Here is a 16,207-nt window from a genome sequence, read left to right on the forward strand (position 1 = left end):
GCTCGGTCCAGATGTTCCCCGCCTCGTAATCCACGCGCACGTCTTACAAGATGAAAGTGGAATCTTCCATCAATTATGATCCAAACATACTGAATAATATCCTGCAGAAATCCCTCCAATGATTCCCTCATAATCCTCCTGATGGGATCACATGACCCAGATACATGGTCACATGACCCAGATACACAGGTCACATGACCTCGTACTCTGCACCTTCACGTCACTTCTCATAAATCTATACATCTGTAATCATCATTTAACATTCCAATATGACAATTTATTGATATTCATTCATCAGTTTGATTGATCATGAATATTCATAAATCATATAAATATATATGATATATATACATACAGTAAAAATGTCTCTAATATTTAATGACTGATATGTGAAAGGGAATTATGAAATTATAATCATGATTTCATCAATACATATTCTTTCTGTGTCGATTAATAGCTCATTATTGACTCAATTGGATGTAATTGTTTCTAAATGTCATTTGTATGTGAATCTGTGACCTTAAAGTCCCTCAACACAGATTACTGAACCATTAACCTCCATTAGCGGGAGAAGAAGCAGGAGGTGAGAGCGGCAGGGAGAGGAGGAGGATTCAGAGGCATGAATAAACTAATAAATGATGACTGACCCTTCATGGGGTTTATCCTCTGGAGGACAGCACATTTCACAATCATCCCACTATATTATTATATTTCTGACCTGTTATTCTGTAAAATTAACAAAATAAAGGTTGAAAGATGGTCAATGGCACATTCAATGACAGTCAAATTTGTTAAATAAGTAAAGTAAGTAAAATAATCTTAAAATTCCACCATCAGATGTAACCTCCATCAGATGTAACAACCATCAGATGTAACAACCATCAGATGTAACCTCCATCAGATGTAACAACCATCAGATGTAACAACCATCAGCTGTAACCTCCATCAGATGTAACAACCATCAGATGTAACCTCCATCAGATGTAACATCCATCAGATGTAACCTCCATCAGATGTAACAACCATCAGATGTAACCTCCATCAGATGTAACAACCATCAGATGTAACCTCCATCAGATGTAACAACCATCAGATGTAACAACCATCAGATGTAACCTCCATCAGATGTAACCTCCATCAGATGTAACAACCATCAGATGCAACAACCATCAGATGTAACCTCCATCAGATGTAACATCCATCAGATGTAACCTCCATCAGATGTAACCTCCATCAGATGTAACAACCATCAGATGTAACCTTCATCAGATGTAACCTCCATCAGATGTAACAACCATCAGATGTAACCTCCATCAGATGTAACAACCATCAGATGTAACCTCCATCAGATGTAACAACCATCAGATGTAACAACCATCAGATGTAACCTCCATCAGATGTAACAACCATCAGATGTAACAACCATCAGATGTAACCTCCATCAGATGTAACAACCATCAGATGTAACCTCCATCAGATGTAACAACCATCAGATGTAACCTCCATCAGATGTAACCTCCATCAGATGTAACCTCCATCAGATGTAACAACCATCAGATGTAACAACCATCAGATGTAACCTCCATCAGATGTAACCTCCATCAGATGTAACAACCATCAGATGCAACAACCATCAGATGTAACCTCCATCAGATGTAACATCCATCAGATGTAACCTCCATCAGATGTAACCTCCATCAGATGTAACAACCATCAGATGTAACCTTCATCAGATGTAACCTCCATCAGATGTAACAACCATCAGATGTAACCTCCATCAGATGTAACAACCATCAGATGTAACCTCCATCAGATGTAACAACCATCAGATGTAACAACCATCAGATGTAACAACCATCAGATGTAACAACCATCAGAAGTAACCTCCATCAGATGTAACAACCATCAGATGTAACCTCCATCAGATGTAACAACCATCAGATGTAACCTCCATGAGATGTAACCTCCATCACATGTAACAACCATCAGATGTAACCTCCATCAGATGTAACAACCATCAGATGTAACAACCATCAGATGTAACCTCCATCAGATGTAACAACCATCAGATGTAACCTCCATCAGATGTAACCTCCATCAGATGTAACAACCATCAGATGTAACAACCATCAGATGTAACCTCCATCAGATGTAACCTCCATCAGATGTAACCACCATCAGATGTAACCTCCATCAGATGTAACAACCATCAGATGTAACCACCATCAGATGTAACAACCATCAGATGTAACCTCCATCAGATGTAACCTCCATCAGATGTAACAACCATCAGATGTAACAACCATCAGATGTAACAACCATCAGATGTATATGATGGCAGTAATAGTTAAAATCCCTCTGGTCATCATCAGTTTTGTTCAAAGTTGCTGTAGCATCGATCGGCTTTAAGTTCCCTCTATCTTTAAGTCTTAATATTGTTAAGTAAATATTGCTTACAAGCACCAGGTGTCTCACTGAGACATGCAGACTCACAGTTCTTCATCATCTAAAACGTAAATGACCTTGTGTCTCCTGCACCCAGCAGTAAGATAATGTAAGGTTGGAGGAATGGATAAATAAGTGGAGGTTACAAATTAATTTTGTCATTGTGTAAGTGCTCAACCTGCGTCACTGATGTTTCTTTTTCTTTGACTGAGATTCAAAGGAAATCTGGTCCACTTTACTCACTAACAGGGAGCCTGGTAACAGACATTCATTGAGTTACAAGTTGTCATCTTTGCCAGCACTAATAATAATGTAATGTCTCTTGTGTTGCGTCCACGTCACCAGCTTTGTTGACTGTGACGTCATCACGCAGCGCCCTTGCGTTGCAGTGGAGTTCGGCAGAGTTCGGCAGAGAGCGATTTAAGACAGAAGTGACGGAGCTGACGCCGCCGGGTTGGACTCGGTACGCAAATAAACGTCTGTTACTGTTCATTCCCAGGAAGAAAAGTGTTAGCACGATGCTAGCTTACTACTATGCTAACCGGCTAGGCTGTTAACTTACCTGTTTCTCAGGTTACAGCTAAGTTAGCTGAGCTAACTAACTAAGTATTAGCATGCTGCTAATTAGCTGATCACTCACGCTAACTTGCTCGTTTAACATAACGTTTAACATTGTTGATGAATATTTATGCACTTCGTTAGCTCGTCTAACAGCCCAAGTGGAGCCGAACCTGCAGTCATAAAACGGTCGACGTGAACTTGTTGCTATGGTAACTAAATCCACACCAAACTTAAAATAAATTGAACGCTGCCTAGCGTATTTAGCTGCTAACAATTTGATGAAATCACACTTTCTTGTTTCTTGTCCTTCTGGGTTTGTTTCCTTATGGTTGAAATGTACTTGTTGTAAGTCGCTTTGGATAAAAGCGTCAGATAAATGACGTGTGATGTGATGTGACCGGAGCCGCGCTTCTGTTTCTGTTTGAACGTTAAGTCCCGCTTTGAACACATTGTGTGAATAAGCTTCATGTTTACTGCTGTAGGAGCAGCTCCTTTCTTATCGCAGCAGCTCGCGTGAATCCGGACTAAACTCCGGCCCGACTTGAGGTCAGTGTGCGTGTGGTCGGACATCCACAGGCCGGCCGCCACTGGGCGGATTGAAAGGTCTCTTTCTCATGAGGTGGTTTTCAAAGAAGTGCAGTGAAGTATTTTCTCTGACCCTGCAGCTCTAGGATGGAGTCCTCGGGATGAATCGCAATGAAGCGACCAAAGCTGGCGGGAGTCCTCCTCCTGCTGGGTGTCCTTCTCGCTTACCTGATGTTCATGAAGCGCCACTACGGCGCCTCGGAGCCCGATGCCTACCGAGCGCCCCCCCCTCCCCAGCGCGGCCCCGCCAAGCTGGCTGTCGCCCCCGGTCGCAACTCCCAGTTCGGCATCATGTTTGATGCTGGGAGCACTGGGACGAGGATCCACGTCTTTGAGTTCCAGATGGAGCGCAATGGTACGACAGTAGGAAATGTGAGCGGTCAGCCCTCCAAACGCCGTGCAGATATCTGGTTACTTCATTTCCATCTGCATGGAGGAGACCACTGATGAGTGATGCTGTCATCTCACACCAAACGCCACTCCACAATTAAATTGATGGATATTTAAATGGAGTTGTGGTGCACCAATGCATTCTGGGAAGCCTAGTTGTCTCCCTAACTATTTCAGGTACGAACACTCGGATCATGTGTTCATATTTTTGGAGCCGAGGCTGATATGGAAACGTGATATTTGGAGGTTAAATCTCGCTGAGTTTGATTCCAAATGTGTTGGTATGGATCCTCTCAGATTAAAGCTGACTGCTTTTAGGGTATTTAAACATTAATTACTAGATGTGAGTCTCCTCTCAGTCATTAGTGGCTTTCAGTGCTCCTGTGGTTTATTAGGCTTAAAGAAAGTTTCCTGCAAAGCTGGGCCAAATGCCTTCGTTATCGCATTTAGCTGCTAAGCTAAATCACACCAGCTGAGTGCTGTTTTGGCTCCTTTGTTAGCATGGCTGCTAACCGGCCTAATGGCAGCACCTGTTAGTTATACGGACGGGGATTGTCATTAGGAGCTTAACGACAGCTCAAATGTAGGCACAGGTCCAGGGTCAGCCAGCTGAGTCAACGCTGATGTAGAAATCTCATTGCCTTTCTTTCCTCGTTATTATCTCTTAATGCTAAAGCTAATGTTTAATGTGTCCCCTTTTCATTTATTTTTCTCCTGCAGAAGCTCCCAAACTGGCCCATGAGACGTTCAGAGCCATCGAACCGGGTCTGTCCGCGTATGCTGACCACCCGGAGGAGGTGGGTTCTACTCACGCTGCTGGTTCTGCTCCTCAGAAATACAGACCAATACGTGTTACTGTTTGATGGTAACGGCTGTTCTACGAGAATCCATCCTCCTAAAACTCATTTAAACTACTCTAAAGTCAGTAGAACATCAACAACCACTGTAGCGGCATATTACACATTTGTTTTATTTCTAATCAGACTAATGTATATGTAGCTAAATGCATAGTTTGTTAATAATCACACTAAACTAAATGTGTATTTAGTTTAGGGGGTACAGAATAACGATGCCTTATTTCACCACTAATACAACCTGATATTCTTTAAGGCTGTCATCATCTGTTTATCACTAACAGTTCGTCCCCTCCAGTGTGCAGCAGGACTCACGGAGCTCCTGAAGGTGGCCGAATCCAGCATCCCCCCCTCCAGCTGGACCCTCACCCCTGTAGTCCTGAAAGCCACCGCCGGCCTCCGACTGCTGGATGGAGCGAAGGCCAAGCATCTGCTGGACACGGTGAGACACAGGGACATTCACACACACTCAGAAAGAGAGACAGGCACAAAATATTTAATTAAACCAAATAATGAATGAAAAAAAAATACAATATATATATATTTCTATATATTATATAGAATTAGAAGTAAAAATAACTTTGAATTCTATACATTTTGAATGAAATAATACGATGATAAACGTGTGCCTTTTCCTTCGTGACGTGTCCCAATTGGATACAGGAATATCGTGTAAATCACCACAAACAAATATATAATGCTTCACATTGTTTGAAGTATTAGTGTCTTTGCTACAATCTGCAGTAATCCGTTTGAGAATACTCAAACACAACTCCAAAAAGTTATAACTTAAGCAAACTAGTCCAGAAATGTGCACACAGCGGTGCATTTGTAACATTTCCTCACAAAGCCACACGCTGACAAAAGAAACGGCACTGAGACCAACTGAGACGACGCTGATTTAAGTATCATTTTCAAACGGTCGGATCGGCCAATCACAGCCACGGTGGAGCACATCCACATTTTGCCGTGAGGCCTTCACAAAAGCCTCCTCTAGAGAAGTAATGCTGACGCTTATCAACGTGAAACTTTACCCGTGTACTGTCCACAACTGGGCCGTCCCTGGCGATCGATATCTCCATCTTTTATAGGACTTAGAGGGCTGTTAGTTATTTTATTTCAGGCCATTCACACAATTGGAAGGTTTTCTTCACTTGTTATCATAGATATTTTCAGAGGCCAATGCTAATGACAAAGAGGAGGAGGTCCTCCGTCCTCATCAGAGTCTGATAAAGCTTTTAAGTAATCGGTAATAACTCCAGCCGCCATTTAATCTGAAGCTCTGCTGTTCCTGAATCACCCGAACACAGATCTGATTACACAGAGACGGGATATCATATTATTATAAATAGGATGACACATTGACACAGACAAATTCAAAGCTTCTCACGTCTTTAGACACAAATTATATAAGAAAAACATCTATGGAAGTTACCAACAAAATACCTGAAAGCTGTGACAAAATATTGTGAATAAATTATCTAAAATATGATGTGATTTCCCTTCATGTAAGTTTAGCTTTTGCCAAAGTACAAATGTATTAAGATACAGTACCAGCGAAAAGTCATTTTTATTTCAAATGTTTGCCTCCAAATATATGAACAATTCATCAAAACATACACAGAGCTGAGAAGGCTCACCCAAGGTCCGGCGCTTGGTCCTGATGGTCTTCATGGTGTTTGCATCGGCGATCCTGAACGGTTGGGGCGTGGAGGGGGAGGAGGTCTGAGAGGTTTTGTAGATGTTGAGTAATATTTTGAAGTCTATCCAGTAATTGACCAGGAGCCAGTGGAGGTTGCGTAGGACCGGGTGATGTGTTGATAGCAGCGGGTGGATGTGAGCAGTCCAGCGGCAGAGTTCTGAACATATTGCAGTTGGTTGAGGATTTTGTTGGGGGGCCGTAGAGATGCTGGTGCAGCGGTCGAGTTTGGAGGTCAAGAGGGCATGGATGAGTATTTTGGTGATGACAAAAGATTTCATTTCAGATTTATTGCAGTTGATTTTGAGAAAGTTCTGTTATATCCATGAGCTGTCTGTGAGACCGGCAGTGAGAGTGGAGTGGGTGACTTGCGGTGAGGGTCTTGGAGGAGAGTTGGGTCACATCAGCGTAGCAGTGGAAATCAAGACCATGACAACAGGTGATTTGTCCAAGGAAACGATGTAAATGATGAAGAGGAGGGGACCAAGCACAGAACCTTGGGGGACACCGTGGGTGACTGAGGAGGTGGAGGATTTACAGTTGTTCATGGCAATGAATTGATGTTGGTCTGAGTGACATGAGGTGAACTAGGAGAGGGCAGTGCCAGTTATGCCAAGGGAGTACAGCAGACGTGAGAGGAGGATGGAGTGGTTGATCGTGTCGAAGGCCAAAGGGGATGAGGATGGTGAGGAAGTCAGAGTCAGCAGTATGTCATTTGTGGTTTTCAGTGGAGGGGTTTCTGTGCTGTTTTATAATTGAAGAAATGAGCATTTGCTGATGAAGGAGGTGGTCCATGGGCTACAGGAGTTTGTTGATGGTGGAGAAAAGCATTTTGGGGTAGTTTAAGCCAGATTGGCAGATGGAGCAAGGAACGAGTGGTGTTGAGGGCATCTTTGTACCGTTGTTGGTGGAGTTGGTATGATGTTCCGGACCTGCACTTTGAGGTGGCAAAGTTGGTCAGTATACCAGGGGGCGGAGTGGGTGAAGGAGGCGAGTTTGGATTAAGTAATTAACCAGGATAGTGGGGGAGGCGGTTGGAATAGGGGCGTAGGCAGCCATGGTGGAGGAGAGCGATGGGTTGATGGACTGTTGACATGGGGGTGGGGAGTCCGAGGTGGTAGCCGGGTGGTCAGAGATGCTGAGGTCGATGCTGGTTAGATTGCTGATGGTAATGCCGGAGGTGCCGACCAGGTCAAGTGTGTGTCCTTTTTTATGAGTGGAATGTTGTGCTGAAGTAGTTAAAGGTGTCCAAGAGTTCTGTAGAAGTTGTGGAATCGGATGAGTCAACATGTATGTTAAAGTCACAGAGTAGCTGAATGGATGGAGAGATGGCGCATAGTTTGTGTAAGAAATTCAGACAGATCAGGGGAAAGCAGGGTTTGGTTTCGGGGGGTGGTAAATTGACGGCCGAGGGGTGTTTTGATGGCTGAGATGAAGTAAGGAGCAGAGAAGTGGAGTATTGCAGAACCATGCCAGCCGGGGAGGATGTAATGATAAGCCTGAAGGGCTTTGGCGGTAGCCAGGGACTCTTTGACCGGAGAAGTGACGGGCACGTCAGCGGCAGATAGCGAGCGACAGCCAGCTAGTTGTGCAGGGAGTACACGGTAGCAGTTGAAATCCAGGACGATGCGTTGCAGTAGAATTAAAACAAGAATGGTTGGTGGTTAAATTGAACAACACTGTTAAATGACTAAAATGAACTAAAATGTATGTTAAATTGTGAATACAGTAGAAAAATCAAACAAAAACTATGCCAGATCGAGTGTCGTTAAAAATGACACCACTTCTTCTTTCTGGGTTTTACTTTATATATATATATATATATAAAAAAAGTCACCACCTGGATTTAACTAAGCAAATAGGTACGAGCCTCCTATTGGATACTTACTGCGTGGGCAGCAACAGTTTGTGCTCAAAGAGGTCAGCTGACTACCTGAACATACTCAGTGACCAGGTTATTCCATCAATGGATTTCTTCTTCCCTGATGGCACGGGCGTATTCCAAGATGACAATCCCAGGACTCACCGGGCTCAAATGGTGAAAGACTGGTTCAGGGAGCACGAGCATGAGTCCAGACCTCAACCCCATGGAGAATCTTTGGGATGTGCTGGAGGAGAATAAACTACCACCATCAATACAAGAGAGTCAATGCAACACTGGATGGAAATAAACCTTGTGACATTGCAGAAGCTTATCGAAACAATGCCACAGCAAATGCATGCCGTAGTCGGTATATACGGTATATATGCAGTATGTATATATATACACACACGGTATATATGCAGTATGTATATATATACACACACGGTATATATGCAGTAAAGAAGTGGTGCTGAGCTGGCTGTGCCTCCCTCTGTGTCCAGGTGAGGGCGCTGTTTACCGACTCCCCCTTTCTGTCCAGAGACGACAGCGTGTCCGTCATGGACGGCACCGACGAAGGTAAGACCAGGTATTCTTTTTGCTCCTATAAACTAAGTATCCATTGTGAATTATTAGTGCTGGGCAATAATCCTGAATGTGTCTTAACTTCGATGCAATGAGCTACGGCGCGCGCCGTGTTTCTTCCTGCTGTGTCGCGGTGAAATGACGACAACTGGTAGGATCTTTCAGAGCCAATGAAAGATCTCGACTTCAATTGACGCTCTGCCGTTGTTCTGGGGAAGCGGTCGATCGTTTGTGCACATCCGATGTATTCAGTGAGATCGGACGTGGAGATGAGGGCGTGGAAGCGTTTGGGCTCAGATGTTCGTCTGCCATGCGGCCTTCTCAAAGCCCTCTGTAGAGTAGCAGTAAACTGTGTACTGTCTACACACAATGTGGATTTGGTCTAGATTTATGGAATTATTTGGGGGAAATCGCAAAATTCCATCATTTTCTGCGTGTAATATTGATCTATCGCTTCAACAGAAACACACACACTGATTTTACACACAACTCCCAGTCCAACTAGACAAAGTCGTGATTACACGATCATCGACGTGCCATGAAACAGCCTCCGCGCACTGCGGATGGATGAGGTTCATATCTATTACACGTAGAGACTCCACATGGACCCAAAACACGTTTGATATTTAGAATCCATTGTTTTATAGATGGTATAAAATCAACACCATGTGACTGGATATTGTGATATGGATCCAGATGTGAAGCACTCAGCTCGATGTGGTCTTGCTCTAATCCCACGTGTGTGTGTATTTCTATACATGTATGTAGGTCCTGTGTTTTGAACTCCTCCTCTTCTAATCCAATCCCTTTTAAAGTAGTTCATACAAGCAATTATGGCCTCGTGGGATAATGTCCCACTTAATCTTGAGGGGGGCGATTATCTCCCCCTGAAATGTTTTCTCCTTCCCTCTGAGTGGGATCAGCTCGTTACGTCCATAAGTGTCTTTTCATGATGACTGAATTAACTTGTCCTCTAATGGACCGATGGCTGCTGCCCCTCAGGAGCCCCCCCCCCCCCTCGGTGTGCTAAAGCCTGGTTTGTTTTGCAAATAGCTTCTTGGAATTTTCTGTTAAAGCTCCCATGATACAGTTCCCCCTCAAGGCCTCTAATGAAGCGCGGCTGCGTGTGTCCGGGGGTCAAAGGTCGGTGGTAAAAGGCTCTAATGCCCGCGGTTGAGTGGCACACGCTAATGTCTTTGAGCTGACCTGAATAGGCCGGAGCTCAGATAGCGACTCTGTCCAGCAGGAGGTGTTCCACTAGTGAAGACTGTCCTTCTCCACATTATCAGACCTCCCTGCACCGGTCTCAGCTCAGAGTGGGCCTCCGTGGAGCCTGGACCGACAGTCGGTGCTTGGTTCCTCGGACTCTGCTGGTCCCACTTCACCGCTTTTGTTCTGAGAAGAAGACGAGTTCTGCTCCACATTTTGGGGTTTTTAATAATGACATATTTACTCACATGCATATTAAACATACACATATATTAAATGTTTATCTACTTCTCTAGACGGTACTGATCGGAACCACAATGCATGCTGGGTAGATTTGTGACCCAGTGCATGCTGGGGAAGCTCTGGCTGCTGATTGGCTGTTAGTTGTGACGCAGTAACTGAACATGTTGTGTGTCTTCAGGGATCTCTGCATGGATCACTGTGAACTTCCTCACAGGTAGGAGCACACCTGTGTGTGTGTGTGTGTGTGTGTGTGTGTGTGTGTGTGTGTGTCTCCCTGCAGTTACCTGCAGTTCTCTGTCTCCAGGTGATCTCCACAGTCCAGACGCGTCCACAGTGGGGATGCTGGATTTGGGAGGGGGGTCCACTCAGATAACCTTCAGCCCTCAGGACGAGGTGAGGAGCTCAGCCAATCAGGAAGCTGTGAGTCACCTGAGCAGGTAGAGCGAGGAGGAGGAGTCTCACTGTCTCACTGCAGGATGAGTCTCCATCTTTAGAGGATTTAATCTGGGAAAGCCTCAATAATCCCAAACATCACGTCAACATGTAGGTCAGAGAGAGAGATAATATATATATAATATATCTACAGTAGCAGTCAGGACACACCTTCTCATTCCGTGCTTGTGTGTATATAACAACAGCAATAAGTACATTTGTATGTGTGTGTGTGTGTGTGTAAGTGTGTAAACTGACTGCTGTCTTTGTTTGAGCAGAAAACCATCCAGACTTCACCCATCGACCACATCAGGTCCTTCAGGATGTTCAACAGCACGCACACTGTTTACACACACAGGTACACACACACACACACAGGTAGACACTCTCCCATACACACTGTGTACACACACACACATACACACTGTGTGTGTGCTCCTCAGTTATCTGGGTCTGGGTCTGATGTCGGCTCGTCTCTCCGTGTTAGGAGGCATCGAGGCTCCACCACGTACGTACCTCCATCCTCTTTGCCTTTATGCACACACACACACACACACACACACACACACACACACACACACACACACACACACACACACACACACTCTCTCTCTACCCTGGCGTCCCCTCAGATAAATAAGCCATTATCTAATCTTTTAATAACAGCAAGATTAATTCCTTGCCTGCCAGCTGTTGCTACGATTTAGCTGCTGTAAGAAGCTGCAGCCCAGATCCTCTGTCTGTCTGTCTGCCTGTCTGTCTCTCTGCTGCCTGTCTGTCTCTCTGCTGCCTGTCTGTCTCTCTGTCTGTCTCTCTGCTGCCTGTCTGTCTGTCTGCCTGTCTCTCTGCTGCCTGCCTGTCTGTCTGTCTCTCCGCTGCCTGTCTGTCTGTCTGTCTGTCTTGACTGTTTCTCTTGCTGACTTTTCACATAATTAAATTCTGTGAAAATGAAATAGTTGTATTTGTGTGTGTGTGTGTGTGTGTGTGTGTGTGTGTGTGTGTAGTAGAGGGCAGCACTGAGCTGGTCAGCCCCTGCCTTGCTCCAGAGTCCTCGGGCAGCTGGGAGCATGCTGACGTGGTCTATAGAGTGACGGGACAGAAGGCAGGTGGGTCCATGCAGCCATGTGATTGGTCCTTGAGGCTACTCTTCGTGCATCGGGGGCCTGTAGGAACCGTGTGTGTGTTTCAGGAGAGCCGGTCTACGAGGCGTGTCGGACCAAAGTGGAGAAGGTTCTATACAGGAAGGTGGTCCCTGTGTCCGAGGCAGCGGATGTGGACTTCTACGCCTTCTCCTACTACTACGACCGGGCCGTGGACCTTGGGCTCATTGGTACAATAACCACGCTAACCATTATGACCACGCTGACATCTGTTATTAAACATGACGGCCAGAAGTCCAGAACCTTGTAGGACTAGGAGCAGGTAGTAGACCAGAAGTCCAGAACCTTGTAGGACTAGGAGCAGGTAGTAGACCAGAAGTCCAGAACCTTGTAGTAAACACTAGAAGGACTAGGAGCAGGTAGGAGACCAGAAGTCCAGAACCTTGTAGTAAACACTAGAAGGACTAGGAGCAGGTAGGAGACCAGAAGTCCAGAACCTTGTAGTAAACACTAGAAGGACTAGGAGCAGGTAGGAGACCAGAAGTCCAGAACCTTGTAGTAAACACTAGAAGGACTAGGAGCAGGTAGTAGACCAGAAGTCCAGAACCTTGTAGTAAACACTAGAAGGACTAGGAGCAGGTAGGAGACGAGGACGTGTAGTAGACACAAGGAGGACCAGGTCCTCACTGAGCTGTCCTCTGTTGTTGCAGGGGAGGAGACGGGAGGAACCGTTCGAGTGGTCGACTACATGGAAGCAGCCAAACGAGGTGAGACGTCGCCATCAAGCTGTGAGAGAAAGAACTGCAGCTCCACTGCCAATCAATCAGGAATCAGAAATATTCATTACCAAAACATGTCCGACATTCAGGGAATCTGACTTGGCTGTTGGTGCATAACAGCAGACAGTAAGACAAAGGACAAGAAGACAGATATGACAACATAGTGCAAGAGGAATGTGAGGAGTGTGAAGGGGAGTGACCGGTGGAGTGTTATAGTCAGTCAGTGGGGGACCGGCTCTGTTGATGAGCCCGACTGCCGACGGGAAGAAACTGTTGGTGTGGCGGGAGTTCTTAGTCCTGATGGACCTCAGCCTCCTGCCAGATGGAAGGGGCACAAACAGGTTTTGTCGGGGTGAGAGGGGTCGGCTACCATCTTTTTAGCTGCTTCAGAGACCTGGAAGCAAACAAGTCCTGCAGGGACGGCAGATTGCAGCCGATCAGCCTCTCTGCAGAGCGGAGGACACGCTGCAGCCTGCCCTTGTCCTTGGCTGTGGCTGCAGCGTACCAGACGCTGATGGAGGAGCAGAGGATGGACTCCATGATGGCCGTGTAGAAGTGGACCATCATCAACGGGATACCACTGGATCCTCAGAGGGTCCCACACTTATAGTGGTCTTTAAATGGTGTTTAACTGGCCCTGTGTCGTCTCAGTGTGCAGCAGTCGCCCCGTCAGTCCCCTGCAGAGTCCGTTCCTCTGCCTGGACCTGGTCTACATTTCAGTCCTGCTGCATGAGCTCGGCTTCCCCCCCAACAAACAGTTCAAGGTGAGGAACCCCACGGAATCTTGGTCTTATATTCTCTTGGCCAGCGTGTGTTTTCTCAGATAGTTGTGTGTCTCTCTCTGTGTGTGTGTTGCAGCTGGCGAGGACCATCAATCAGGTGGAAACCAGTTGGGCTCTGGGAGCAACTTTTCATTACATTGAGTTCCTGAAGAGCCACTGAAGCTTTTATTGTGAAAAGCCTCAATGACCTCAACGTCTCCAGCTGGCCCAATGAAATATTCTCTCCCCCCTTCGTACTGTAGTACTTCTTAGGAATACTCCTGATACCTCCTGTTCATCTGCTGCTTTAATACAGCACGTTTTATTTGTTGTCATGAAGGTTTGAAACTTTATAAATATAAAAGGTATAAAGGGTTTTTTTGCCAAAAGAGTGTTGTAGAGGAAGCTATAACATCACGAGGACAATTGTTCCGTTTATTGACAGCACGTTCAATTGTTTTGTTTTCTACACTGAAGCACTTCCTGGTTTTGTTTGTTTTTCACAATAAACGGATGTGACTGTTTGAGATAAAGACTCATTGGTTCTCCACTGTGGACTTTAAGCCAATCAGAAGATCCCCAGTCAGAAAATAAATACTGAGAAAAGGTCCAAGTGAAGGTGGTTTAATGGTTTCCAGGCTGAGCTTTTATTCATGTAAATGCCCGTGAATCCAGCAGGAGAGTCACCTGTGAAACCAGACATGAGGATTGGTGCCAAGAACAGTAAGAGGCGGGGTCTCAGAGGAAGGCGTCACACCACTCCCTCAGACACTGACTGCAGAGTCCGGCCTGACGGGAGTTTGCCCCGCTGGTGTCCCTCAGCCACTCGGTGAACATCTCCGGGTCTTTCTTCAGAAGCAGGAACTGACCCAGGACCACGTAGGCCTAAAAAACAATGATTAGAACGGTAAATACATACATGGAAAAACACCACTGGGGGGGCCGGGGGTCTCGTGTGGAGGAAGGGCCGGGGTCTCGTGTGGAGGAAGGGCAGGGGTCTCGTGTGGAGGAAGGGCCGGGGTCTCGTGTGGAGGAAGGGCCGGGGTCTCGTGTGGAGGAAGGGCCCGGGGTCTCGTGTGGAGGAAGGGCAGGGGTCTCGTGTGGAGGAAGGGCAGGGGTCTCGTGTGGAGGAAGGGCCCGGGGTCTCGTGTGGAGGAAGGGCCCGGGGTCTCGTGTGGAGGAAGGGCAGGGGTCTCGTGTGGAGGAAGGGCCCGGGGTCTCGTGTGGAGGAAGGGCCGGGGGTCTCACCTTGTCGAAGCCTTGGTGCCTCAGCTTCTCTCCCAGGATCCCTCCGATACCCGACAGGCTCGTCACTGGTTTGTCTCCCATCGGCTCGCCCACAAAGTCCCGGTGCTTCTGAGTGGAGGTCGACATCGCCGCTGAAACCCCGGACACACCAGGTCACCAGGACCAGTACTAAAGGTACCTCGGCAATCGGCTGGTCATCTGAATGGGGCTTTTATTTTGTAGTAATGTTTCTCATCTGAAGTAAGACTTAAAGTGAGGCAGGTAGTGGTCTACCTGGTAGACCACTACCTGGTAGACCACACTTCAGAGTGCCCCTGAGGGTCTCTGGGGGTCCGCGCACGACCCGGTTCTGAAGGCTTTTTACCTTCTGGAGGTGGACCGGGTCCACGTGCTGGTTCCCACAGACAAACGGGTTCGTCCCAGTAAGCGTCACGTGAAGCTCACCTGAGAACCGGAAATCCGCCGAACATCCACGAGGAGCCCAGAACGACACCTGAAGCTTAACGGTAACCTGTCGCCTTTATCGGAGACGTTTATTTGATTATGGAAACCCGGAAACGAGCCGCTTCGACTGACGCCCGACGCTGACGTCATGACGCAGAGCGCCGAAGATGGTTTGTGATCGGATGAGTCGCGGTGATGAAAAACTAAATCCCACGTCCCTTCGGTGATGAGAGACTCGACCTGATACTGATCGTGTTTTCTTTATTTCCGTCAGGACTCTGGTTCCGAAGATGAGGGACAGATGGTCAAAGTGGGCAGATGAGCAGCACATCTGTGCATCAGTTAATAGTCGCTCACTAGAGGATGAAGTCTAAAATAAAAATGGGGATTATATTCAGGGGAAATCTCGCTTAAATTTAACAAATTAAATTTCGTTTGTCCTCTTTGCCTCCATGTTTGTAGTCAGGAGCTCCTTTAGCAAACTGAGGTTGTGGGTTTGAGAATCAATAAAAGCAGCCAACTTTGTCATTCTTTTTTTATATTCCCCTTGACTTTATTCATCTATCAAACCTCCAGCCAAGCTATCGATCAACATAACTGATCAGGTTTAATTTCAGAGTGAGACCTCTGTTAGTCTTTCAACGTCTTTGTTCATTAGTTAGATTCATGTTCATTTTTATTACCTTCCGAGAGCAAAATGATCTGCTATCAATATGGAGCCATTTACAGATACCGTATTCAAATACTTCCAATTTGAATTATGTACTAAACGTATTAATTTGTGTTAAATAAAATATTTAAAATATTTCGCCGATGACGCCATTTTTTCTTCCACACAAAAAAAACAAATCCCAGTTACGTCGTGGCGCAGTGGTTAGAGAAGGTGTGCTGGGAAGCACAAGGTTGTTGGTTCGATTCCAGGCTGTCCCATGTCCCATGTCGAAGTGTCCCTGAGCAAGACACCTAACCCCTAATTGCTCCCCAGGCAAAAATGTGAAAAAGCCATGGGTT

The 16,207-nt window shown here is 46.1% G+C and overlaps 2 protein-coding genes across 19 annotated transcripts; one reads left to right on the forward strand and one right to left on the reverse strand.

Moving 5' to 3' along the window:
- The first annotated feature begins 2,676 nt into the window (after positions 1–2,676).
- entpd6 (ectonucleoside triphosphate diphosphohydrolase 6) lies at positions 2,677–14,031 on the forward strand. 16 transcript variants are annotated; one of them, XM_078104372.1, is made up of 16 exons: positions 2,833–2,908; positions 3,148–3,215; positions 3,489–3,552; positions 3,672–3,946; positions 4,702–4,778; positions 5,134–5,277; positions 8,899–8,974; positions 10,611–10,646; positions 10,737–10,825; positions 11,143–11,222; positions 11,308–11,372; positions 11,866–11,970; positions 12,054–12,194; positions 12,675–12,731; positions 13,395–13,507; positions 13,602–14,031. In XM_078104372.1, the coding sequence occupies exons 4-16, from the start codon at positions 3,703–3,705 to the stop codon at positions 13,683–13,685; spliced, it is 1,311 nt and encodes a 436-aa protein (XP_077960498.1). In that variant the 5' UTR covers positions 2,833–2,908; positions 3,148–3,215; positions 3,489–3,552; positions 3,672–3,702; the 3' UTR covers positions 13,686–14,031. The 16 variants fall into 16 exon arrangements, with proteins under 16 accessions (XP_040035427.2, XP_040035428.2, XP_040035419.2 ...); XM_078104374.1 differs by having other exon boundaries at positions 11,869–11,970; XM_040179488.2 differs by having other exon boundaries at positions 2,856–2,908; positions 10,737–10,852.
- Positions 14,032–14,127: 96 nt separating this feature from the next.
- Positions 14,128–15,422, reverse strand: LOC120821094 (barrier-to-autointegration factor-like). Of its 3 annotated transcripts, none has more exons than XM_078104380.1 (3): positions 15,197–15,422; positions 14,753–14,860; positions 14,128–14,389 (listed from the first exon to the last, which is right to left on the reverse strand). In XM_078104380.1, exons 1-3 carry the CDS (start codon positions 15,344–15,346, stop codon positions 14,243–14,245), a joined length of 405 nt encoding a protein of 134 aa, XP_077960506.1. In that variant the 5' UTR covers positions 15,347–15,422; the 3' UTR covers positions 14,128–14,242. The 3 variants fall into 3 exon arrangements, with proteins under 3 accessions (XP_077960506.1, XP_077960507.1, XP_040035433.2); XM_078104381.1 differs by having other exon boundaries at positions 14,753–14,883; positions 15,197–15,353; XM_040179499.2 differs by lacking the exon at positions 15,197–15,422 and having other exon boundaries at positions 14,753–15,162.
- Positions 15,423–16,207: the final 785 nt, after the last annotated feature.

Source organism: Gasterosteus aculeatus, chromosome 6, assembly GCF_964276395.1.
Source record: "Gasterosteus aculeatus chromosome 6, fGasAcu3.hap1.1, whole genome shotgun sequence".
In the NCBI taxonomy this organism is placed as follows: Eukaryota; Metazoa; Chordata; class Actinopteri; order Perciformes; family Gasterosteidae; genus Gasterosteus; species Gasterosteus aculeatus.